Below are 27,161 nucleotides of genomic sequence, written 5' to 3'. Positions count from 1 at the left end.
GGAATTGAGAGGGAGAGGGGGAGGAACCACAGGGGGAGGGGGGAGGCAGGGGGAGAAAACAGAGGGCGAGGGGGGAAACAGAGGGAGAGGCACCACAGGGGGAGGGGGGAAGCAGAAGGAGAGGGGGAGAAAACAGAGGGCGAGGGGGGAAGCAGAGGTGGAGGAACCACAGGGGGAGGGGGGAAGCAGAGGGAGATGGGGGAGGAACCAGAGGGGGAGGGGGGAAGCAGAGGGGGAGGGGGGAGGAACCAGAGGGCGAGGGGGGAAGCAGAGGGGGAGGAACCACAGGGGGAGGGGGGAAGCAGAGGGGGAGGAACCACAGGGGGAGGGGGGAAGCAGAGGGGGAGGAACCACAGGGGGAGGGGGGAAGCAGAGGTGGAGGAACCACAGGGGGAGGGGGGACGCAGAGGGGGAGGAACCACAGGGGGAGGGGGGAAGCAGAGGGGGAGGAACCACAGGGGGAGGGGGGAAGCAGAAGGAGAGGGGGAGAAAACAGAGGGCGAGGGGGGAAGCAGAGGTGGAGGAACCACAGGGGGAGGGGGGAAGCAGAGGGAGATGGGGGAGGAACCAGAGGGGGAGGGGGGAAGCAGAGGGGGAGGGGGGAGGAACCAGAGGGCGAGGGGGGAAGCAGAGGGGGAGGAACCACAGGGGGAGGGGGGAAGCAGAGGGGGAGGAACCACAGGGGGAGGGGGGAAGCAGAGGGGGAGGAACCACAGAGGGAGGGGGGAAGCAGAGGTGGAGGAACCACAGGGGGAGGGGGGACGCAGAGGGGGAGGAACCACAGGGGGAGGGGGGAAGCAGAGGGGGAGGAACCACAGGGGGAGGGGGGAAGCAGAGGTGGAGGAACCACAGGGGGAGGGGGGAAGCAGAGGGAGATGGGGGAGGAACCACAGGGGGAGGGGGGAAGCAGAGGGGGAGGAACCACAGGGGGAGGGGGGAAGCAGAGGTGGAGGAACCACAGGGCGAGGGGGGAAGCAGAGGTGGAGGAACCACAGGGGGAGGGGGGAAGCAGAGGGGGAGGGGGGAGGAACCAGAGGGGGAGGGGGGAAGCAGAGGGGGAGGGGGGAGGAACCAGAGGGGGAGGGGGGAAGCAGAGGGGCGAGGGGGGAAGCAGAGGGGGAGGACCCACAGGGGGAGGGGGGAAGCAGAGGGGGAGGGGGGAAGCAGAGGTGGAGGAACCACAGGGGGAGGGGGGAAGCAGAGGGGGAGGACCCACAGGGGGAGGGGGGAAGCAGAAGGAGAGGGGGAGAAAACAGAGGGCGAGGGGGGAAGCAGAGGTGGAGGAACCACAGGGGGAGGGGGGAAGCAGAGGGGGAGGAACCACAGGGGGAGGGGGGAAGCAGAAGGAGAGGGGGAGAAAACAGAGGGCGAGGGGGGAAGCAGAGGTGGAGGAACCACAGGGGGAGGGGGGAAGCAGAGGGGGAGGAACCACAGGGGGAGGGGGGAAGCAGAGGTGGAGGAACCACAGGGGGAGGGGGGAAGCAGAGGGGGAGGGGGGAAGCAGAGGGGGAGGGGGGAGGAACCAGAGGGCGAGGGGGGAAGCAGAGGGGGAGGGGGGAAGCAGAGGGGGAGGAACCACAGGGGGAGGGGGGAAGCAGAGGTGGAGGAACCACAGGGGGAGGGGGGAAGCAGAGGGGCGAGGGGGGAAGCAGAGGGGGAGGGGGGGAGGAACCAGAGGGCGAGGGGGGAAGCAGAAGGGGAGGGGGGAGGAACCACAGGGCGAGGGGGGAAGCAGAGGGGGAGGGGGGAGGAACCACAGGGGGAGGGGGGAAGCAGAGGGGGAGGGGGGAGGAACCAGAGGGGGAGGGGGGAAGCAGAAGGGGAGGGGGGAGGAACCACAGGGCGAGGGGGGAAGCAGAGGGGGAGGGGGGAGGAACCACAGGGGGAGGGGGGAAGCAGAGGGGGAGGGGGGAGGAACCAGAGGGCGAGGGGGGAAGCAGAGGGGGAGGGGGGAGGAACCACAGGGCGAGGGGGGAAGCAGAGGGGGAGGGGGGAGGAACCACAGGGCGAGGGGGGAAGCAGAGGGGGAGGAACCACAGGGGGAGGGGGGAAGCAGAAGGAGAGGGGGAGAAAACAGAGGGCGAGGGCGGAAGCAGAGGGAGAGGTGGGGGAACCAGAGGGGGAGGGCGGAAGCAGAGGGAGAGGTGGGGGAAGCAGAGGGGGAGGGGGGAAGCAGAGGGAGAGGGGGAGGAAGCAGAGGGAGAGGTGGGGGAACCAGAGGGGGAGGGGAGAAGCAGAGGGAGAGGTGAAGAAAACAGAGGGGGAGGGGGGAAGCCTTATTCTAAATTGTTTTTTCCCCACATCAATCTACACACAATACCCCACAATGACAAAGCAAAAACGAGTTTTGGACATTTTAGACCCTATACTCAGTACTTTGTTGACGCTCCATTAGCAGCGATTACAGCCTCGACTCTTCTTGGGTATGATGCTACAAGCTTGGCACACCTGTATTTGGGGAGTTTCTCCCATTCTCTTCTGCATATAACATACAGCCTTATAGTGTGATCAGTAGAGCCTTATAGTGTGATCAGTATAACATAGAGCCTTATAGTGTGATCAGTAGAGCCTTATAGTGTGATCAGTATAACATAGAGCCTTATAGTGTGATCAGTATAACATAGAGTCTTATAGTGTGATCAGGTTAACATAGAGCCTTATAGTGTGATCAGTATAACATAGAGTCTTATAGTGTGATCAGTTTAACATAGAGCCTTATAGTGTGATCAGTATAACATAGAGTCTTATAGTGTGATCAGTATAACATAGATCCTTATAGTGTGATCAGTTTAACATAGAGTCTTATAGTGTGATCAGTATAACATAGATCCTTATAGTGTGATCAGTTTAACATAGAGCCTTATAGTGTGATCAGTATAATATAGAGCCTTATAGTGTGATCAGTATAACATAGAGCCTTATAGTGTGATCAGTATAACATAGAGCCTTATAGTGTGATCAGTATAACATAGAGCCTTATAGTGTGATCAGTATAACATAGAGCCTTATTGTGTGATCAGTATAACATAGAGCCTTATAGTGTGATCAGTATCACATAGAGCCTTATAGTGTGATCAGTTTAACATAGAGCCTTATAGTGTGATCAGTATAACATAGAGTCTTATAGTGTGATCAGTATAACACAGAGCCTTATAGTGTGATCAGTATAACACAGAGCCTTATAGTGTGATCAGTATAACATAGAGCCTTATAGTGTGATCAGTATAACACAGAGCCTTATAGTGTGATCAGTATAACACAGAGCCTTATAGTGTGATCAGTATAACATACAGCCTTATAGTGTGATCAGTAGAGCCTTATAGTGTGATCAGTTTAACATAGAGCCTTATAGTGTGATCAGTATAACACAGAGCCTTATAGTGTGATCAGTATCACATAGAGCCTTATAGTGTGATCAGTAGAGCCTTATAGTGTGATCAGTTTAACATAGAGCCTTATAGTGTGATCAGTATAACACAGAGCCTTATAGTGTGATCAGTATAACACAGAGCCTTATAGTGTGATCAGTATAACACAGAGCCTTATAGTGTGATCAGTATAACATAGAGCCTTATAGTGTGATCAGTATAACACAGAGCCTTATAGTGTGATCAGTATAACACAGAGCCTTATAGTGTGATCAGTATAACATAGAGCCTGATAGTGTGATCAGTATAACATAGAGCCTGATAGTGTGATCAGTATAACATAGAGCCTGATAGTGTGATCAGTATAACATAGAGCCTGATAGTGTGATCAGTATAACATAGAGCCTGATAGTGTGATCAGTATAACATAGAGTCTTATAGTGTGGTCAGTAGAGCCTTATAGTGTGATCAGTATAACATAGAGTCTTATAGTGTGATCAGTAGAGCCTTATAGTGTGATCAGTATAACATGGATCCTTATAGTGTGATCAGTATTACATGGAGCCTTATAGTGTGATCAGTATAACATAGAGCCTGATAGTGTGATCAGTATAACATAGAGCCTGATAGTGTGATCAGTATAACATAGATCCTTATAGTGTGATCAGTAGAGCCTTATAGTGTGATCAGTATAACATAGAGTCTTATAGTGTGATCAGTATAACATAGAGTCTTATAGTGTGATCAGTATAACATAGATCCTTATAGTGTGATCAGTATAACATAGATCCTTATAGTGTGATCAGTATTACATGGAGCCTTATAGTGTGATCAGTATAACATAGAGCCTGATAGTGTGATCAGTATAACATAGATCCTTATAGTGTGATCAGTAGAGCCTTATAGTGTGATCAGTATAACATAGAGCCTTAAAGTGTGATCAGTATAACATAGAGTCTTATAGTGTGATCAGTATAACATAGAGCCTTATAGTGTGATCAGTATTACATGGAGCCTTATAGTGTGATCAGTATAACATAGAGCCTGATAGTGTGATCAGTATAACATAGATCCTTATAGTGTGATCAGTAGAGCCTTATAGTGTGATCAGTATAACATAGAGTCTTATAGTGTGATCAGTATAACATAGATCCTTATAGTGTGATCAGTATAACATAGATCCTTATAGTGTGATCAGTATCACATAGAGCCTTATAGTGTGATCAGTATTACATGGAGCCTTATAGTGTGATCAGTATAACATAGAGCCTTATAGTGTGATCAGTAGAGCCTTATAGTGTGATCAGTATAACATAGAGCCTTATAGTGTGATCAGTATAACATAGAGTCTTATAGTGTGATCAGTTTAACATAGAGCCTTATAGTGTGATCAGTATAACATAGAGCCTGATAGTGTGATCAGTAGAGCCTTATAGTGTGATCAGTATAACATAGAGCCTTATAGTGTGATCAGTATAACATAGAGTCTTATAGTGTGATCAGTTTAACATAGAGCCTTATAGTGTGATCAGTATAACATAGAGTCTTATAGTGTGATCAGTTTAACATAGAGCCTTATAGTGTGATCAGTTTAACATAGAGCCTTATAGTGTGATCAGTTTAACATAGAGCCTTATAGTGTGATCAGTTTAACATAGTCTTATAGTGTGATCAGTTTAACATAGAGCCTTATAGTGTGATCAGTTTAACATAGAGCCTTATAGTGTGATCAGTATAACATAGAGCCTTATAGTGTGATCAGTAGAGCCTTATAGTGTGATCAGTTTAACATAGAGCCTTATAGTGTGATCAGTTTAACATAGATCCTTATAGTGTGATCAGTATAACATAGAGCCTTATAGTGTGATCAGTTTAACATAGAGCCTTATAGTGTGATCAGTAGAGCCTTATAGTGTGATCAGTTTAACATAGAGCCTTATAGTGTGATCAGTATAACATAAAGCCTTATAGTGTGATCAGTTTAACATAGAGCCTTATAGTGTGATCAGTTTAACATAGAGCCTTATAGTGTGATCAGTATAACATGGAGCCTGATAGTGTGATCAGTAGACATTACAGAGTGAATACAACAAAACAAAAACACATAACTCACCTTTTCTTAGAGAGTGAAGACAACAAAACAAAAGTACCAACTGCAGGGCTGAAAAGGGTACAACAAGGGCCAGTTTTCCGGAGACCGGTTAAGCACAGTTCTGGACTAAAAACCATGTGCAATGGTTTTTAAGAAATAAATTAAATGTATTATATTTCCAAATACTGTAGGTAAAATGAATATGGCTGAATCATTATCTGCATTTTTTAACAAACAACAAATAAAACATGACTTGTTTTATTTAAAAAAATGATGTGTGCCTATAGCTCACTATGAGCAATGAAAATATGTTACACAAAATAAATGTTTTTTGGGGAGGGGAAGAAAACAAATTGTATGTTTCTAATGTGTTGTTGTTGACAGTTTAATTCAGGGTAGGTTTAGAAATGGACACAACAGCATACCCTCTTTTATAATCGTGTTTATTAGCTTCATATCCCCGGGGAAAGTGCCAATAAAGACATATGGTTTTAAATACAGTACGTGTGTATTATTCCATTCCTCGTTTGTTTCTAGCGTTTCTATGCTACGGTTACAGTTGATCATTACAAAAAAAGGTAAGGAGAGAAGAGAGAGTGGAAGGAAGGATGGAAGGAAGGAAGGAAGGATGAAAAGGAAGGAAGAGCAAAGACGAAAACATGCTTCTGCTTTGTCGTGTCGTGCTGCGTGTGTGTTTTGTTTATTTACACTCAAATGTACAATCAGAGATTGAGGAAAGACAACAGGTAAAAAGACTCCTATTCTTCCTCAAAACAAAACGTCATAAACGGTTGACCAGACCTATTTTTAATTAATTATTTATATTAATTACTTTTCATTATTTATTTTATTAACTCCAGGTGTATTCAGTCAACATGGACATCCACAATACGTGTTAAGTGTTATTGGTCACAACTAAAAAAGGCCAGTTTCCTGGACACTGATTAAGCATGGGTCATAGGTCAAAGGAGGGAACTGGGCCTAAATGTGTCATGGTACCTGGTTGACCCTGAGTGGCGCTATACAGTCTGCTCAGACATGGTTCTATCTGCTCATCAGTACCTGACCTGCACAACCACGTCAGTCTGTTTCATCTGTCAATCATAAATGTCAACCTATCTCTATGCTATCTCCATGACGTCAACATACAGCCGCCGGTCTGTGTATATACCTGGTCCTAACCTGTATGTACCTGGTCCTGACCTGACCTGTATGTACCTGGTCCTGACCTGTATGTACCTGGTCCTGACCTGACCTGTATATACCTGGTCCTGACCTGTATGTACCTGGTCCTGACCTGACCTGTATGTACCTGGTCCTAACCTGTATGTACCTGGTCCTGACCTGACCTGTATGTACCTGGTCCTAACCTGACCTGTATGTACCTGGTCCTGACCTGACCTGTATGTACCTGGTCCTAACCTGACCTGTATGTACCTGGTCCTGACCTGACCTGTATGTACCTGGTCCTGACCTGACCTGTATGTACCTGGTCCTGACCTGTATGTACCTGGTCCTGACCTGACCTGTATATACCTGGTCCTGACCTGTATGTACCTGGTCCTGACCTGACCTGTATGTACCTGGTCCTAACCTGTATGTACCTGGTCCTGACCTGACCTGTATGTACCTGGTCCTAACCTGACCTGTATGTACCTGGTCCTGACCTGACCTGTATGTACCTGGTCCTAACCTGACCTGTATGTACCTGGTCCTGACCTGACCTGTATGTACCTGGTCCTGACCTGACCTGTATGTACCTGGTCCTAACCTGTATGTACCTGGTCCTGACCTGACCTGTATATACCTGGTCCTGACCTGTATGTACCTGGTCCTGACCTGACCTGTATGTACCTGGTCCTAACCTGTATGTACCTGGTCCTGACCTGACCTGTATATACCTGGTCCTGACCTGTATGTACCTGGTCCTGACCTGACCTGTATATACCTGGTCCTGACCTGTATGTACCTGGTCCTGACCTGACCTGTATATACCTGGTCCTAACCTGACCTGTATGTACCTGGTCCTGACCTGACCTGTATATACCTGGTCCTGACCTGTATGTACCTGGTCCTGACCTGACCTGTATGTACCTGGTCCTGACCTGTATGTACCTGGTCCTGACCTGACCTGTATATACCTGGTCCTGACCTGTATGTACCTGGTCCTGACCTGTATGTACCTGGTCCTAACCTGACCTGTATGTACCTGGTCCTGACCTGTATGTACCTGGTCCTAACCTGACCTGTATGTACCTGGTCCTGACCTGTATGTACCTGGTCCTGACCTGACCTGTATATACCTGGTCCTGACCTGTATGTACCTGGTCCTGACCTGACCTGTATATACCTGGTCCTAACCTGACCTGTATGTACCTGGTCCTGACCTGTATGTACCTGGTCCTGACCTGACCTGTATGTACCTGGTCCTAACCTGACCTGTATGTACCTGGTCCTGACCTGTATGTACCTGGTCCTGACCTGTATGTACCTGGTCCTAACCTGACCTGTATGTACCTGGTCCTAACCTGACCTGTATGTACCTGGTCCTGACCTGTATGTACCTGGTCCTAACCTGACCTGTATGTACCTGGTCCTGACCTGTATGTACCTGGTCCTGACCTGTATGTACCTGGTCCTGACCTGTATGTACCTGGTCCTAACCTGACCTGTATGTACCTGGTCCTGACCTGTATGTACCTGGTCCTGACCTGACCTGTATGTACCTGGTCCTAACCTGACCTGTTTGTACTTCAGTCTTTTAAATCTAGCAATAAAACATGCTTTTTGTGACATCAACATGCAGCATGTACTATAACAGGTTGAACAGGGGGAGACAGAGGGCTTGGTGCTGTTATATATGACCAGGTGGTGGCTAGTTTATTGACCAGGTGGTGGCTAGTTTAATGACCAGGTAGTGGCTAGTTTAATGACCAGGTGGTGGCTAGTTTATTGACCAGGTGGTGGCTAGTTTAATGACCAGGTAGTGGCTAGTTTAATGACCAGGTGGTGGCTAGTTTATTGACCAGGTGGTGGCTAGTTTAATGACCAGGTAGTGGCTAGTTTAATGACCAGGTGGTGGCTAGTTTAATGCCCAGGTGGTGGCTAGTTTAATGACCAGGTAGTGGCTAGTTTAATGACCAGGTGGTGGCTAGTTTATTGACCAGGTGGTGGCTAGTTTAATGACCAGGTAGTGGCTAGTTTAATGACCAGGTGGTGGCTAGTTTAATGACCAGGTGGTGGCTAGTTTAATTACCAGGTGGTGGCTAGTTTATTGACCAGGTGGTGGCTAGTTTAATGACCAGGTAGTGGCTAGTTTAATGACCAGGTAGTGGCTAGTTTAATGACCAGGTGGTGGCTAGTTTATTGACCAGGTGGTGGCTAGTTTAATGACCAGGTGGTGGCTAGTTTAATGACCAGGTAGTGGCTAGTTTAATGACCAGGTAGTGGCTAGTTTAATGACCAGGTAGTGGCTAGTTTAATGACCAGGTAGTGGCTAGTTTAATGACCAGTTAGTGGCTAGTTTAATGACCAGGTAGTGGCTAGTTTAATGACCAGGTAGTGGCTAGTTTAATGACCAGGTAGTGGCTAGTTTAATGACCAGGAAGTGGCTAGTTTAATGACCAGGTAGTGGCTAGTTTAATGACCAGGTAGTGGCTAGTTTAATGACCAGGTAGTGGCTAGTTTAATGACCAGGTAGTGGCTAGTTTAATGACCAGGTAGTGGCTAGTTTAATGACCAGGTGGTGGCTAGTTTAATGACCAGGTGGTGGCTAGTTTAAGGCCCAGGTGGTGGCTAGATAATGACCAGGTAGTGGCTAGTTTAATGACCAGGTAGTGGCTAGTTTAATGACCAGGTGGTGGCTAGTTTAATGACCAGGTAGTGGCTAGTTTAAGGCCCAGGTGGTGGCTAGATAATGACCAGGTAGTGGCTAGTTTAATGACCAGGTAGTGGCTAGTTTAATGACCAGGTAGTGGCTAGTTTAATGACCAGGTGGTGGCTAGTTTAATGACCAGGTAGTGGCTAGTTTAATGCCCAGGTGGTGGCTAGTTTAATGACCAGGTGGTGGCTAGTTTAATGACCAGGTAGTGGCTAGTTTAATGACCAGGTAGTGGCTAGTTTAATGACCAGGTAGTGGCTAGTTTAATGACCAGGTGGTGGCTAGTTTAATGACCAGGTGGTGGCTAGTTTAATGCCCAGGTGGTGGCTAGTTTAATGACCAGGTAGTGTCTAGTTTATTGACCAGGTAGTGGCTAGTTTAATGCCCAGGTGGTGGCTAGTTTAATGACCAGGTGGTGGCTAGTTTAATGACCAGGTAGTGGCTAGTTTAATGACCAGGTAGTGGCTAGTTTAATGACCAGGTAGTGGCTAGTTTAATGACCAGGTGGTGGCTAGTTTAATGACCAGGTGGTGGCTAGTTTAATGCCCAGGTGGTGGCTAGTTTAATGACCAGGTAGTGTCTAGTTTATTGACCAGGTAGTGGCTAGTGTAATGACCAGGTGGTGGCTAGTTTAATGACCAGGTAGTGGCTAGTTTAAGGCCCAGGTGGTGGCTAGATAATGACCAGGTAGTGGCTAGTTTAATGACCAGGTAGTGGCTAGTTTAATGACCAGGTAGTGGCTAGTTTAATGACCAGGTGGTGGCTAGTTTAATGACCAGGTGGTGGCTAGTTTAATGCCCAGGTGGTGGCTAGTTTAATGACCAGGTGGTGGCTAGTTTAATGACCAGGTAGTGGCTAGTTTAATGACCAGGTAGTGGCTAGTTTAATGACCAGGTAGTGGCTAGTTTAATGACCAGGTGGTGGCTAGTTTAATGACCAGGTGGTGGCTAGTTTAATGCCCAGGTGGTGGCTAGTTTAATGACCAGGTAGTGTCTAGTTTATTGACCAGGTAGTGGCTAGTTTAATGACCAGGTAGTGGCTAGTTTAATGACCAGGTGGTGGCTAGTTTAATGACCAGGTGGTGGCTAGTTTAATGACCAGGTAGTGGCTAGTTTAATGACCAGCTGGTGGCTAGTTTAATGACCAGGTGGTGGCTAGTTTAATGCCCAGGTAGTGGCTAGTTTAATGACCAGGTGGTGGCTAGTTTAATGACCAGGTGGTGGCTAGTTTAATGACCAGGTAGTGGCTAGTTTAATGCCCAGGTAGTGGCTAGTTTAATGACCAGGTGGTGGCTAGTTTATTGACCAGGTGATGGCTAGTTTAATGACCAGGTGGTGGCTAGTTTAATGACCAGGTAGTGGCTAGTTTAATGACCAGGTAGTGGCTAGTTTAATGACCAGGTGGTGGCTAGTTTAATGACCAGGTGGTGGCTAGTTTATTGACCAGGTGGTGGCTAGTTTATTGACCAGGTAGTGGCTAGTTTAATGACCAGGTAGTGGCTAGTTTAATGACCAGGTGGTGGCTAGTTTAATGACCAGGTAGTGGCTAGTTTAATGAGTCAGGTAGTGGCTAGTTTAATGACCAGGTAGTTGCTAGTTTAATGACCAGGTGGTGGCTAGTTTAATGACCAGGTGGTGGCTAGTTTAATGACCAGGTGGTGGCTAGTTTAATGACCAGGTAGTGGCTAGTTTAATGACCAGGTAGTGGCTAGTTTAATGACCAGGTGGTGGCTAGTTTAATGACCAGGTGGTGGCTAGTTTAATGACCAGGTGGTGGCTAGTTTAATGACCAGGTAGTGGCTAGTTTAATGACCAGGTGGTGGCTAGTTTAATGACCAGGTGGTGGCTAGTTTAATGACCAGGTGGTGGCTAGTTTAATGACCAGGTGGTGGCTAGTTTAATGACCAGGTGGTGGCTAGTTTAATGACCAGGTAGTGGCTAGTTTAATGACCAGGTGGTGGCTAGTTTAATGACCAGGTAGTGGCTAGTTTAATGGCCAGGTGGTGGCTAGTTTAATGACCAGGTAGTGGCTAGTTTAATGACCAGGTAGTGGCTAGTTTAATGACCAGGTGGTGGCTAGTTTAATGACCAGGTAGTGGCTAGTTTAATGACCAGGTAGTGGCTAGTTTAATGACCAGGTGGTGGCTAGTTTAATGACCAGGTAGTGGCTAGTTTAATGACCAGGTGGTGGCTAGTTTAATGACCAGGTGGTGGCTAGTTTAATGACCAGGTAGTGGCTAGTTTAATGACCAGGTGGTGGCTAGTTTAATGACCAGGTAGTGGCTAGTTTAATGCCCAGGTAGTGGCTAGTTTAATGACCAGGTGGTGGCTAGTTTAATGACCAGGTGGTGGCTAGTTTAATGACCAGGTGGTGGCTAGTTTAATGCCCAGGTAGTGGCTAGTTTAATGACCAGGTGGTGGCTAGTTTAATGACCAGGAAGTGGCTAGTTTAATGACCAGGTGGTGGCTAGTTTAATGCCCAGGTAGTGGCTAGTTTAATGAGTTTCTCTTATGACCCTCTACGATAGACATTCAGTAGTTCAGCTAGGGAGGATCCGTCACAAATCGTACCCTATTTAGTGCACTACTTTTGACAAGGGCCCATGGGTAGTGCACAATGTAGGGAATAGGGTGCCATTTGGGACTCCCTCAAGAGAGTCAGTGCAGAACCAGTACCTGAATATAGATATTGATTACAGATATGTATACAGGCTATAATGTGTGTCTAAACATGTATAAACTGCTTATTAAACATGTATAAACTGCTTACTAAACATGTATAAACTGCTTACTAAACATGTATAAACTGCTTATTAAACATGTATAAACTGCTTACTAAACATGTATAAACTGCTTACTAAACATGTATAAACTGCTTATTAAACATGTATACGCTGATTATTAAACATGTATAAGCTGATTATTAAACATGTATAAACTGCTTACTAAACATGTATAAACTGCTTACTAAACATGTATAAACTGCTTGCTAAACATGTATAAACTGCTTATTAAACATGTATAAACTGCTTACTAAACATGTATAAACTGCTTACTAAACATGTATAAACTGCTTACTAAACATGTATAAACTGCTTACTAAACATGTATAAACTGCTTACTAAACATGTATAAACTGCTTACTAAACATGTATAAACTGCTTACTAAACATGTATAAACTGCTTATTAAACATGTATAAACTGCTTACTAAACATGTATAAACTGCTTACTAATCATGTATAAACTGCTTATTAAACATGTATAAACTGCTTATTAAACATGTATTAGAGTTACATACAGTTGAAGTCGGAAGTTTACATACACTTAGGTTGGAGTCATAAAAACTTGTTTTCAACCACTCCACAAATTTCTTGCTAACAAGCTATACTTTTGGCAAGTCGGTTAGGACATCTACTTTGTGCGTGACGCCAGTAATTTTTCCAACAATTGTTTACAGACAGATTATTTCATTTAGAATTCACTGTATCACAATTCAAGCGGGTCAGAAGTTTACATACACTAAGTTGACTGTGCCTTTAAACAGCTTGGAAAATTCCAGAAAATGATGTCATGGCTTTAGAAGCTTCTGATAGGTTAATTGACATAATTTGAGTCAATTGGAGGAGTACCTGTGGATGTATTTCAAGTCCTACCTTCAAACGCAGTGCTTCTTTGTTTGACATCATGGGAAAATCAAAAGAAATCAGCCAAGACCTCAGAAAAAAAAATGGTAGACCTCCACAAGTCTGGTTCATCCTTGGGAGCAATTTCCAAATGCCTGAAGGAACCACGTTCATCTGTACAAACAATAGTACGCAAGTATAAACACCATGGGACCACGCAGCCGTCATACCGCTCAGGAAGGAGATGCGTTCTGTCTCCTAGAGATAAACGTACTTTGGTGCGAAAAATGCAAATCAATCACAGAACAACAGCAAAGGACCTTGTGAAGATGCTGGAGGAAACAGGTACAAAGGTATCTATATCCACAGTAAAACAAGTTCTATATCGACATAACCTGAAAGTCCGCTCAGCAAGGAAGAAGCCAGTGCTCCAAAACCGCCATAAAAAAGCCAGACTACGGTTTGCAACTGCACATGGGGACAAAGATTGTACTTTTTGGAGAAATGTCCTCTGTTCTGATGAAACAAAAATAGAACTGTTTGGCCATAATGACCATCGTTATGTTTGGAGGAAAAAGGGGGAGGCTTGCAAGCCGAAGAACACCATCCCAACCGTGAAGCACGGGGGTGGCAGCATCATGTTGTGGGGGTGCTTTGCTGCAGGAGGGACTGGTGTACTTCACAAAATAGATGGCATCAAGAGGCAGGAAAATTGTGGATATATTGAAGCAACATCTCAAGACATCAGTCTTGAAGTTATAGCTTGGTCGCAAATTTGTCTTCCAAATGGACAATGACCCCAAGCATACTTCCAAAGTTGTGGCAAAATGGCTTAAGGACAACAAAGTCAAGGTATTGGAGTGGCCATCACAAAGCCCTAACCTCAATCCTATAGACAATTTGTGGGCAGAACTGAGAAAGCATGTGTGAGCAAGGAGGCCTACAAACCTGACTCAGTTACACCAGTTCTGTCAGGAGGAATGGGCCAAAATTCACGCAATTTATTGTGGGAAGCTTGTGGAAGGCTACCCGAAACAATTGACTCAAGTTAAACAATTTAAAGGCAATGTTACCAAACACTAATTGAGTGTATGTAAACTTCTGACCCACTGGGAATGTGACGAAAGAAATAAAAGCTGAAATAAATAATTCTCTCTACTATTATTCTGACATTTCACATTCTTAAAATAAAGTGGTGATCCTAACGGACCTAAGACAGGGAATTTTTACTTGGATCAAATGTCAGGAATTGTGAAAAACTGAGTTTTTAAATGTATTTGGCTAAGGTGTATGTAAACTTACGACTTCAACTGTAGATAGAGGACATTCAGTAAGGTGAGTAGTTAAACTTTAAAGGATCCAGAGAGTTACATAGACAGAGGACCTTCAGTAGGCTGGACAACAATGGTAACATGTTGGGCTCAATATACATCATCATGGTATATTAGCTTATATAGTAAGTTAGCTTATGTTATACAGTTTGTAACAGAGCACCATTACATTTTAGTACTTTTCAAAGCTGGCTGGTTTGTTTACAAGTTCATATCAAGAGTGCTGAGTTCTGGAGATTCAATCCACCTTTAAAATGACACAGAATCTAAGTGCTAGATTTCCTGAAAGCCCCATAAATGTAAACATATATACAGATGAACATAATAAACTGTCCATTTCCTGGTAATATTATCAAAACATTCCACCAAAAAGACTTGAAAGAGAAGAAGAGTATTAAAACAGTTTAAAATAATTAATATTCAATAGTTATCCTTCAGCATCTTTTAGTGATGTCATTTTTTAAATCAATTTAAAAAATCCAGAAAGAATCCTGGACATTTTTAGATCCGACGCAGGACGGTTTCCTCTATTACAGAGGTCACCGACCTTTTTCAGAGTCCAAATGCAAGCTGAGATCTACCTGCTCAGGTGTTATTTTAACATGACTTAAAATAAAACGTAAGCCTATGCAACATTAACCAATTAAAATCAGTTCTGGATCAATGAGGTTTGTACAGTAAGCTATAGGCTCAATACATTATCACTGCATACTGGCTATGCTTGAATTGCCCTGGCCAATGTTATTCTTCTGCGACCATTTTTAAAATATATTTAAAAAATGTTGGTATATGATCAGACTGGTAATAGATCATTTGTTGTATTACTTGTGAGGCACAGCTGACTGAGCATAATCATTTATTCTGTATTTACTGGACTGATGGCCTGCATCTGATGGTCAGTCTGAGGGGAGGGAGCAGCAGTGAGGCTGTCTCTCACCAGGCTCTCCCTCACTCCCTCCCTGCCTCCTCTCTCACCAGGCTCTCCCTCCCTCCTCTCTCCCTCACTCCCTCCCTCCCTCCCTCCTCTCTCTCTCCCTCCCTCCCTCCTCTCTCACCAGGCTCTCCCTCCCTCCTCTCTCCCTCACTCCCTCCCTCCCTCCCTCCTCTCTCTCTCCCTCCCTCCCTCCCTCCCTCCTCTCTCCCTCCCTCCGCTGAGAAAAGGGGACACCGTCTTCCAGCCGATGGCTAAAAACTTAAGTTGCACTGCAGTACTTGTGCCTCGTGCACCAATTCATGGTGTTACTCCTATGATCAGAGAAAGTAAAACGTCCCTCTGGGCCTGCCGGGTAGGCAGAGTTCTACCTTCAGATACTGCTGTTTTTCAGAATTGTCCAAACACTGTTAGAGTAAACACTTTCTTTTTCTCTCTCTCAAGTATTCTACATAACTGTTCTATGGGCCCAATTCAGTCAAAAGCCAGAGCCAGGTTTCCTGTATGAGTCATTGGGATCTAGAGACCGTTTCATAATGTAAACACAGTGTTGTCAATGTCACGAGGAAGACCGTCCTCCTCTCCCTCACTGGAGGAGCCTCCTCTGGTAAAGGTAGTGTTGTTCAACACCCATTATCCCGATTCCCGATCCGAGTTACGCGTGAGTAAATGGCACTTAATTCCAATGTTATGCATTTTCCTCTCTAAGCGTATTCTGACCTTGAATTTATGCACGGGGTAACTCGTGTCTATTCGTTAGCGGTAGAGATCGCATCAATTGAGGTGTGGCAGAGGTGTGTCTACAGATACACCGTATTCTGCCATTGATTTAATTCCCTCATAATTCCACCACCTTTACACGGGATGAAACGATGAATAAAACCGAGAAACCTGTCGGTTCCAAGTGTGAAAAACATCTACCCCCCCCCCCCCCATTACGCCATTCTCCATGCACTGTAGCGCCTCATTTACATATTTATAAGAGCTATTGATAAGAGCTTGGTAAATGAGTAATCCGTTTGAATAAGGGGATTGTAAATATAAATGACAATTGTTTTAGATCTGTTTTACCTTATGATCGCTGGAGACAAATGTGAAACCAGTCAAGCTGAAGCATATCAACTTTCCCACAGGGGTGTGATGTTTATGAAATGTTGTGCCATTTATGTAGAATTTAAATTGTAAGGCTATGGCCTTTTAACTTGACATTTTCATGTGAGCATGTGACATTTAACCTTTGGGCCATTTCCAATGTTTTAAATGAAATACCTTCATTTGCTTCCTCGGTAAACGCTGTCACGGATGTGTGGTTGATCACATTTCATGTAAAAAAAAAAAGACATGTAGGTGAATTGAATCGCTACGGAGCGGAGACCAAACTTGTCTGTGTCATTAATAACACAGTTCCATGGTTAGTGCAGGCTACTATAACCTACTATTGTACACTATTTCCCCTATTATAGTTATATGCACACACATATTCCAACATTACCATGGGTTGAAGAATTGAATGTGTCAATTTTTTCCGAATGAATCAATCCACCGTTTTTTTTTCTCGTGCATAAACGCTCTCTAAACCGTTTTTTAAATTATGAATGAATACTTTCCTAACCTTAAAGCTGCAAGATGTACCTTTTTTGGGCGACCTGTCATTCTCATTGAAAGCAAGTCTAAATAGTGGTAGATCTGTTCTATGTGCGCCATTTCTATGAGTCCCGGTCTTAACGTTAATTTGTGCGTCTTTTACTTTCGTTTTGTTTTCTACATCAGCTTCAAACAGATGAATATAATATTTTTGGTTATGGAAAATATATCTCACAGCGGTTTAGATGGTACAATGATTCTCCACACCATACTTTATTGTTTTGTCACAAACTGAAAATTAAGCGAACTATTAGACTTTTTTTGCAAACAGGAAATGGCAAATTTATTTCTCCTTGGTGCATTTTTAAAATAATAATACAAGATCAGAGTATTTTTTTAATCTACCAATTGGTGCCGAAAAGCCACGAATATGAGTGTATTTACACTGAACAATAATATAACATGCAACAATTTCAAAGATTTTACTGAGTTACGGTTCATATAAGGAAATCAGTCAATTAAAATGAATTCATTAGGCCCTAATCTATGGATTTCACATGACTGATGCATCTGTTGATCACAGATACCTTAAGAAAAAAGTAGGGACGTGGATCAGAAAACCAGTCAGTATCTGGAGGAGAGAGGAGTAGAGAGAGGAGTAAGAAAAGAGGGGAGAGAATAATAAAGATAGGGAGGTATTGTTTATAAAAACGTAACACTGAACAAAAATATAAAAAAGCAACAATTTAAAAGATTTTACTAAGCTACAGTTCATATTAGGAATGAACTCAATTCAAGAGGCCCTAATCTGTGGATTTCACATGACTGGGAATACAAATACACATCCGTCAAAGATACCTTAACAAACAAAAAAAGGTATGGGAGTGGATCAGAGAACCAGTCCGTATCTGGTGTGTCCACCATTTGCCTCATGCAGCGTGACACATCTCCTTCACATAGAGTTGATCAGGCTGTTGATTGTGGCCTGTGGAATGTTGTCCCACTCCTTTTCAATGGCTGTACGAAGTTGCTGGATATTTTGGCGGGAACTGGAACATGCTGTCATACACGTCGATCCAGAGCATCCCAAACATGCTCAATGGGTGACATTTCTGTTGAATATGCAGGCCATGGAAGAACTGGGACATTTTCAGCTTCCAGGAATTGTGTACAGATCCTTGTGACACGGGACCGTGCATTATCATGCTGAAACATGAGGTGATGGTGATAATAGTAATGATGATAAATGACACGACAATGGGGCCTCAGGATCTCGTCACGGTATCTCTGTGCATTCAAATCGCCATCGATAAAATGCAGTTGTGTTCGTTGTCTGTAGCTTAACCACACCACCACCAGGGGGCACTCTGTTCACAACGTTGACATCAGCAAACCGCTCAACCACACGACGCCATACACGCTGTCTGCCATCTTTCCCATGTACAGTTGAAACCGGCATTCATCTGTGAAGAGCACACTTCTCCTGCGTGTCGGTGGCCATCGAAGGTGAGCATTTGCCCACTGTTGGTTACAACGCCAAACTGCAGTCAGACCCTGGTGAATACGACGAGTACGCAGATGAGCTTCCCTGAGACGGTTTCTGACAGTTTGAGTAGAAATTCTTCAGTTGTGCAAACCCACAGTTTCATCAGCTGTCTGGGTGGCTGGTCTCATACGATCCCACAGGTGAAGAAGCTGGATGTGGAGGTCCCTGGGCTGGCATAGTTACACAAGGTCTGTGGTTGTGAGGCCGGTTGGATGTACTGCCAAATTCTCTAAAATGATTTTGGAGACGGCTTATGGTAGAGAAATGAACATTCAATTATATGGCAACAGCTCTGGTGTACATTCCTGCAGTCAGCATGCCAATTGCACGCTCCCTCAATACTTGAGACATCTGTAGCATTGTGTTATGTGACAAAACTGCACATTTTAGAGTGCCCTTTTATTGTCCCCAGCACAAGGTGCACCGGTGTAATGATCATGCTGTTTAATCAGCTTCTGGATATCCTACACCTGTCAGGTGGATGGATTACGTTGGCAAAGGAGAAATGCTCAATAACAGGGATGTAAACTAATTTGTGCACGAAATTTGAGAGAAATTAGCTTTTTGTGTGTATGGAACATTTCTGGGATCTTTTATTTCAGTTGATGAAACTAAGACCAACACTGAACATGTTGTTTTTATATTTTTTGTTCATTATAGATTACTTTCTTTGATTGGTCCCTAATATTCTGAACCGTTCTCTCCATGTAGTCTGTGGACACATTTTGTTTTTTAAATTAAAGGTACACCGAATTTTGAATTCGGGATGACTTTAGATAAATGTACTGAAAACCCTATTGAATGAGTGCTACACCTGCATACGATAAATCTGAATACCAACTACTGAGAAATGGGTAGGAAAGGTGTGCACCAATAAGAACTGTGGTTTTGAAAAGGTGTGCACCAATAAGAACTGTCGTTTTGAAAAGGTGTGAACCAATAAGAACTGTGGTTTTGAAAAGGTGTGCACCAATAAGACCTGTGGTTTTGAAAAGGTGTGCACCAATAAGAACTGTGGTTTTGAAATGGTGTGCACCAATACGAACTGTGGTTTTGACTAATCACAGAAACCTGGTTAGAGCTAGAGACTGAAAAAAGATCCCAGTCGTTTTAAAGTTTCTCTCTCGTTTAATCTACACTACTCCCTAAACTGTCTTTTTTATAGTTGTGTCTAGGTACACTACTCCCAAGATAAACAGTTTCTCTCTAGATGAATCTACACTACTCCCTAAACTGTCTTTTCTAGTATAGTTGTGTCTAGGTACACTACTCCCAAGATAAACAGTTTCTCTCTCGTTGTATGTACAGAGGTGATAATGTGGTTACCAGGGGCAACGTTACAGAACGCTCAGATAGAAATATATCACGCAGAAAATACATTCTTCTATGTCATGGAGAATACACAATCATTGTGTCTTGAAACTGTATTTATCTGCTGCGTTCTGAACGTTTTTAACCACTTCTGAACAAATCAATATATTACAATGAAATACACACTCTCTCATTATGACCCCCCTCCCTCCAAACTCCCTCTATTGGTCAGGTGGAGAAACGACATCCCATAATCTCTGTCACCTATTGGTCCAAAGGTAGAAGCATCACATCACTTCTCCTATTGGTCAGACCAGCATTTATATATATTTTTTGTTTGTTACAAATCTGTGTCCCATTCAGTAGGTTAATTAGTTCTGGGCTGAAAACATTCCGCTAAACAACATTTTTAAGTTGCACATTTTTTTGTCCAACAGAACGAAACGGGAAGGAACCTACCTGAATTTTGTCCAATAGAAACTCTTGTTCTAGTTGCAAAACGAAACAAAACGTTTTGTTTTGGCGGAATGAATACATCCCGGCTAGCATCTCTCTGTTTCACTCTGTTTAAAAAACAAAGTTTTCTCCTGTTAATACAGAGCATAACCTGGTTTCAAATACGAGACAAATTGTTTCAAATACTTTCAGCGTTTCCTTGAGTCTGCCTGGAGTGAATGGACGGGGAGGGTGGGGTCCGTTTTGGGACTTTTCTATCAGTTAGTTAAGCCAGGCAAGCTCAAACAGCCACAGATAAAGTATTTTAATCTATTTATTGAGTTTATTTTTTTGTTGTATTTGAAACGCAGGTCTGATAAACATCACAACTGCTCTATGTAGGGTTGCAAAATGTTCCCACAATTCCTAGGTTTTTCCTAAAATTCCCGAAAAACCTGGGATGGAACCGTAGGCCCCAGGCTCCAGACAGCAAGAGGACCGGAAAACCTGCGATGGAACCTATAGGCCCCAGGCTCCAGACAGCGAGAGGACCGGAAAACCTGGGATGGAACCTATAGGCCCCATGCTCCAGACAGCGAGAGGACCGGAAAACCTGGGATGGAACCTATAGGCCCCAGGCTCCAGACAGCAAGAGGACCGGAAAACCTGGGATGGAACCTATATGCTCCAGGCTCCAGACAGCGAGAGGACCGGAAAACCTGGGATGGAACCTATAGGCCCCAGGCTCCAGACAGCGAGAGGACCGTAAAACCTGGGATGGAACCTATAGGCCCCAGGCTCCAGACAGCAAGAGGACCGGAAGACCTGGAATGGAACCTGAGGCCCCAGGCTCCAGACAGCGAGAGGACCGGAAAACCCGGGATGGAACCTATAGGCCCCAGGCTCCAGACAGCGAGAGGACCGGAAAACCTGGGATGGAACCTATAGGCCCCAGGCTCCAGACAGCGAGAGGACCGGAAAACCTGGGATGGAACCTATAGGCCCCAGGCTCCAGACAGCGAGAGGACCGGAAGACCTGGGATGGAACCTATAGGCCCCAGACTCCAGACAGCGAGAGGACCGGAAAACCTGGGATGGAACCTATAGGCCCCAGGCTCCAGACAGCGAGAGGACCGGAAGACATGCTTGGTAAAGTAGATAAAGTATACAAAAGGCCAATAAATACGTTTACAAATATCACTTAGAAAACAACAAACAACAATTCCTGTGGTGGGTATTTTTACATCCCGGTGTCTGTGTCTCAACTGAAACTCTATTCGTGGGTACTTACAGTATATATCTCCGATTTTATGTGTGAATTGAATTATTATTATTTTTTGCATATCCCAACTCTCCCTGAGACACCCTCAGAGAGTGGGGTCACGACTAAGGGGATCAACCATTATTGACGGCGACCCCAGACCAGTTAAGGTTAAGTGCCTTGCTCAAGGGCAGTAGGACAGATTTTTTTTTTCACCCTGTCGGCTCGGGGGGGATTCAAACTAGCAACCTTTCGGTTACTAATCCCAACGCTCTAACCGATAGGCTACCTGCCTCCCCATTGTTATTGGTAGATCAGTCAATCCTAAATATGTGTTTGATACATTTGAACTGAATCAACGGTTAAGGGATACATGTACATACCCTACCCACAGGTAATATCCATGTAGAGAGAGCGGAAGACTGGAGCGGATTTGGATTCAGTCTGGATTGGAAGCGCTTCTGTTTAAGTGTTATTGTTTTTGCTGGTAAAAACTGAAACAGTTTATCAAACATCCTTTAAAACGTGGATTAAAACCATCTGTAAAATCCTGGTATCTAAAATCCTGTTGGACTTCATGTGCTGGTAAAAGTTTGTAGTGAACAAAAACTGGTCCAGAGTATAAAGATGCTTCCTTGAGAGAGAATCCTGTTATTTTATCCATGGTTCCATTTGGTTGGTAGTTTGCACTTGGTACAGACACATTCGTGGTAGCGGAGATGGACTAGCCATGTATCGGTGTGTTATAAACGCCGGTCCAGTTTCTGGTCCCAGTCCGTCCCTGCATGGTGGAGGGGGTGGGGTGGTGGTTTGGACCCGAATAACTAAGCAGAGACTACCACTGTTCCCATCCGGTGGTACACATACTCTCAGTCTGTCCGTCCGTCCGTCTGTTTCTACTCATTGTAACAACATATATTGTCAGCCTGCCTGTCTGTCTGTTTCTATATACAATACATTGAAGTGGAGTCTGTTTCTGCAGAGCACAATACAATCTACATTTCAGCACTGCCCGTGGTTGGTGTTTGAATACACTAGAGTCGTTCAATGTAGTCCGTGGTTGAATGCACTACGTCCTCACATTCTAGAACTAGCTAGCCAGTCAGCTTCCTTATAAGGGATAGAGAGAGATCCTTAAAGAGATAGAGAGGTCTCCCTTGTTCATCAGTTAGCTGGTTCCACTTGCAGGCCAAGCACTAGCTAGCCAGTCAGCTACACATCCAGTTGAGGACAGAGAGAGAGAGATCCTTAAAGAGAGAGATCCTTAAAGAGATAAGTCTCCAGTGTTCTTCAGTTTGCTGGTGGTGAATGGAGACATACAGTATTTTTGTACCTTCATGGAGTCTACAGGGTACAGCAGAGAGGCTAGGTCAGCTAGTATGAGTCTATGGGTACAGAGATGCTAGTGGAGTTAGCCATCAACAGGCTAGGTCAGCTAGGCTTAGTCTATAGGTACAGAGATCCTAGTGGAGTTAGCCATCGAGAGGCTAGGTCAGCTAGTCTTAGTCTATGGGTACAGAGATGCTAGTGGAGTTAGCCATTGAGAAGCTAGGTCAGCTAGTCTTAGTCTATAGGTACAGAGATGCTAGTGGAGTTAGCCATCAAGAGGCTAGGTCAGCTAGTCTTAGTCTATGGGTACAGAGATGCTAGTGGAGTTAGCCATCAAGATGCTAGGTCAGCTAGTCTTAGTCTATAGGTTAGCCATTGAAAGGCTATTCTCTTTTCTTAGCCATCAAGAGGCTAGGTCAGCTAGTCTTAGTCTATGGGTACAGAGATGCTAGTGGAGTTAGCCATCAAGATGCTAGGTCAGCTAGTCTTAGTCTATAGGTTAGCCATTGAAAGGCTATTCTCTTTTCTTAGCCATCAAGAGGCTAGGTCAGCTAGTCTTAGTCTATGGGTAGAGAGATGCTAGTGGAGTTAGCCATCAAGAGGCTAGGTCAGCTAGTCTTAGTCTATAGGTACAGAGATGCTAGTGGAGTTAGCCATTGAGAGGCTAGGTCAGCTAGTCTTAGTCTATAGGTACAGAGATGCTAGTGGAGTTAGCCATTGAGAGGCTAGGTCAGCTAGTCTTAGTCTATGGGTACAGAGATGCTAGTGGGGTTAGCCAACGAGAGGCTAGATCAGCTAGCCTGGGTCAATGGCTACAGAGATGCTAGTGGGGTTAGCCAACGAGAGGCTAGGTCGCTAGCCTGGGTCAATGGCTACAGAGATGCTAGTGGGGTTAGCCAACGAGAGGCTAGGTCAGCTAGCCTGGGTCAATGGCTACAGAGATGCTAGTGGAGTTAGCCATCGAGAAGCTAGGTCAGCTAGTCTTAGTCTATAGGTACAGAGATGCTAGTGGAGTTAGCCATCAAGAGGCTAGGTCAGCTAGTCTTAGTCTATGGGTACAGAGATGCTAGTGGAGTTAGCCATTGAGAGGCTAGGTCAGCTAGCCTGGGTCAATGGCTACAGAGATGCTAGTGGGGTTAGCCAACGAGAGGCTAGATCAGCTAGCCTGGGTCAATGGCTACAGAGATGCTAGTGGGGTTAGCCAACGAGAGGCTAGGTCGCTAGCCTGGGTCAATGGCTACAGAGATGCTAGTGGGGTTAGCCAACGAGACGCTAGGTCAGCTAGCCTGGGTCAATGGCTACAGAGATGCTAGTGGGGTTAGCCAACGAGAGGCTAGGTCAGCTAGCCTGGGTCAATGGATACAGAGATGCTAGTGGAGTTAGCCATCGAGAGGCTAGGTCAGCTAGTCTTAGTCTATGGGTACAGAGATGCTAGTGGAGTTAGCCATCGAGAAGCTAGGTCAGCTAGTCTTAGTCTATAGGTACAGAGATGCTAGTGGAGTTAGCCAACGAGAGGCTAGGTCAGCTAGCCTGGGTCAATGGATACAGAGATGCTAGTGGAGTTAGCCATCGAGTGGCTAGCAGAAAGGCATTGTTAGAGTATATTAGTGATGCTAGTGGAGTTCTGTCTTTTCTCTTTTCTTACAGCCGTAGTAGCTGGAGAAAACACGCATCTTATCTAGCCCTTAAACCTCGTGCAACATTATATCAGAAAAGTTATCTTGGTTAAACCAGAACTTGCGTGACTGGTCAGATGTTCGATTCAATTCTGGGTCCATACAGTATGTGTTAAAGAGAGGATCAAAACTGGAACAAAGAGCTCCACCCTGTCTTTATGCAAGTTACGGGCCAAATGTCCCCTCCACTTTTGAAAGACGATTACACAAGCAAAAAATAGTGATTTTGTCCAAAACACCTGAACTAATGCTGCTAGTTGTCTCACACATTCCATTGTATCATGACAGATGTACACTACCATTTATGTCTAAGTAGTCTGTCCACGAGAGATGAACAGAAAAGATATGAAAAGAGAAAGAAAGACAGGAAGAGAGAAAGGTGAGCTCATCTCATGAGGGGGTTGAGCCGAGCAGGCGAGTGACAGTGATTGGGTGACACTCGGTGAGTAGGCGTCGCCGGTCCTGGAGACTGATTCTGATTGGAGAATCCTCTGTGAGTGGGCGTGGCTGGCCCGGGAGACTGATTCTGATTGGAGAATCCTCGGTGAGTGGGCGTGGCCGGCCCTGGAGACTGATTCTGATTATCTCTGTGACTAGGGGAGTAGCCATGTGTAGGTGCCGGGGGCAGGTATCCCCCACAGTAGTGAGAGGGGGAGTCGAACCCCATCCCTCCTCCCATCCCGGGAGAGCAGGAGAAGAGGCAGGAAGACGGAGTGGGGGAGGTGGAGAAGGAGCGGTGGATGGGAGAGGAGCAGGGGGAGCAGAGAGGGGAGGTCTGTAGACGCCAGAGGAGCTCCTCATTGTTACGGCTCAGTCGTTTCTTCTCTCCGTTCTCCTTCTCTACATTCTCCTGCAGGTTAGCGTTCTCCTCTGAGAGATGCCTGGATGGGGAAGTGAGACAGGGTTATATGTGACCCGTTTCAGGAAACTGGGCATATGTCACACATCACTACTCCACAGGAGAGGCATTTGAAAGTAAACATACATTTTTTATCAAAATGCGTTTTTTGGCAGAAATGCCTTCTGGAACATGTGATCTTTCACGTGCCTTAGTAACAAATTTGTATGACATCTGTTAATACGAATAAAAATTGTTAAATTACGAGCCTAGTTGGTTAAGCCACAGAAAAATACGGGAACCTTCCAGCTAGCCATGATTGGCTGAGATAATGGCTGGGCTGGACATGCCGAGAGATGAGTTGGGATTGGTCTGCCATGTAGCAGGCTTCTGTGTAGAACTTGAGTTGCTCAGTATGTGTAGGTAATCCTTTCTAAAGCAGCTTTTTTGAAAGACATTTACGAAGAACTGCAACAAAGAAGTTGACCGAGTTTTGAAATCAGTGGAATGCCTGGTGGAAGCAGAGTATGATAGCTAAGGAGATGGAGAAAATTCTGGTGTTTGATTACAAATCATATGGATGGAGTCAAAAAGAGAACACACAGAAGACTGTTGTAAACAGCTGTCTCCGGATTACATCTTCAAACTATGGGTAACCGTGTCAACCGTGACAGAGAGGGACAAGCGTCCATCCATGTACACGGGTAAGATAGTGTAGCTAGCTACATTTACAGATATTATATGTTTCTAATTTATTCAGAAAGTTGTTTTCATTGCAAGTTAAAACGTACTGTTAGCTAGCTAGTTAACGTTAGCTGGCTGGCTCGCTAGCTAACGTTACGTGTATGATCTGTGTAGTAATATTATTCTTATCTTATTGCATTGCATTGCTACTTATAGCCTAATGTTAGCTAGCTAGCTAACATTGAACCTAGCTAGTTGGTTCGCTTTAGCTACCTGTAGATTCATGCATGGTAGTAATATTATGAGTTGGGATGATGGTTCATTGTTTAGCTAGCTAGCTAGCTACATGTCTAAACAAATGAGTATCCTGTGCATGTGACAAATAAACTTAGATTTTATTTGATATAGTGTGTGTTTACCAGAGACGGTAATGCGAAGAACAGCAGGACCTGCACCAAAGTCAAATTAAGATATAAAGTTAGGCCAATGAGACAGTGTGCAAATTCTAAATCCTCAGGTAGAATGCCTTGCTTTTATTTCACGTAAGCTGTTTTCTGTAATTAGCTAGCTATTAACATGTAAATAAAGATCTTGTTGTGAGTTTATTTTCCTCTGATAATGAATACAAATATGCTGAAGTTATGACGTTGTCAGCTATGACATGGTCATTATTTGAACTGGTTAGCTAGCTAACAAGCTAACAAGCTAACAAGCTAACAAGCTAGAAATGAACCAAAGCATCGTTTATAAAGTTGCATTAGTTGCTTGGTTTGCTAGATTTACATATGTGACCGACTGCCTCGATTTCGTCTTCTGACGCAAAATTAGAAAATTATGTTTTTTACATTCGATAAAAGTAGAGACTCAGAGCAAGAAAATGGTATGTTATACACTGCAGTTGATTTATGAAGCTGCTTTGAAAGATGATAAACTTGCAAACCCACTTTTGCGAAAATGGCCCTTGAATGTTTTGGTACAAATAGTAGAGGGCTCTTCTTTGTCTACACCTATTCAGCATCGTTCACACCCTCTTAAGCCTTAGTCCCACCCATCTATTTAAGGATTCACATGTGAGGCCATGTGGTAGATACACGCTATATCAAATAAAATCTATCTTTATTTGTCACATGCACAGGATACAGAAGGTGTAAATTGTATAGTTATGGTACTTGCAATATCGAAACTATTCCTGGAATTTTGCTATCCTACTGAAAACAACTAGTAAGAAAAGGCATGTGCGAGTCGTATTGTTATTTGTTTAGTTGTTTTCC

At 44.6% G+C, this 27,161-nt stretch overlaps 2 protein-coding genes across 2 annotated transcripts in view; one reads left to right on the top strand and one right to left on the bottom strand.

Moving 5' to 3' along the window:
- Positions 1-195: 195 nt before the first annotated feature.
- Positions 196-18,402, top strand: LOC139551915 (uncharacterized PE-PGRS family protein PE_PGRS54-like). The gene is made up of 2 exons (XM_071363253.1): positions 196-2,144; positions 18,282-18,402. The coding sequence occupies exons 1-2, from the start codon at positions 196-198 to the stop codon at positions 18,400-18,402; spliced, it is 2,070 nt and encodes a 689-aa protein (XP_071219354.1).
- The window catches only part of mtus2a (microtubule associated tumor suppressor candidate 2a), a 154,210-nt gene continuing 142,489 nt past the window's right edge, over positions 15,441-27,161 (bottom strand). Inside the window, exon 16 of the mRNA XM_071364997.1 lies at positions 15,441-25,249. Coding sequence (XP_071221098.1) covers positions 24,754-25,249 — 496 coding nt within the window. The 3' untranslated portion in view covers positions 15,441-24,753. The remainder of the gene's footprint in view (positions 25,250-27,161) is intronic.

The sequence above is a fragment of the Salvelinus alpinus genome, chromosome 24, assembly GCF_045679555.1.
Source record: "Salvelinus alpinus chromosome 24, SLU_Salpinus.1, whole genome shotgun sequence".
In the NCBI taxonomy this organism is placed as follows: domain Eukaryota; kingdom Metazoa; phylum Chordata; class Actinopteri; order Salmoniformes; family Salmonidae; genus Salvelinus; species Salvelinus alpinus.
This window is presented reverse-complemented; position numbering and strand designations above follow the sequence as displayed.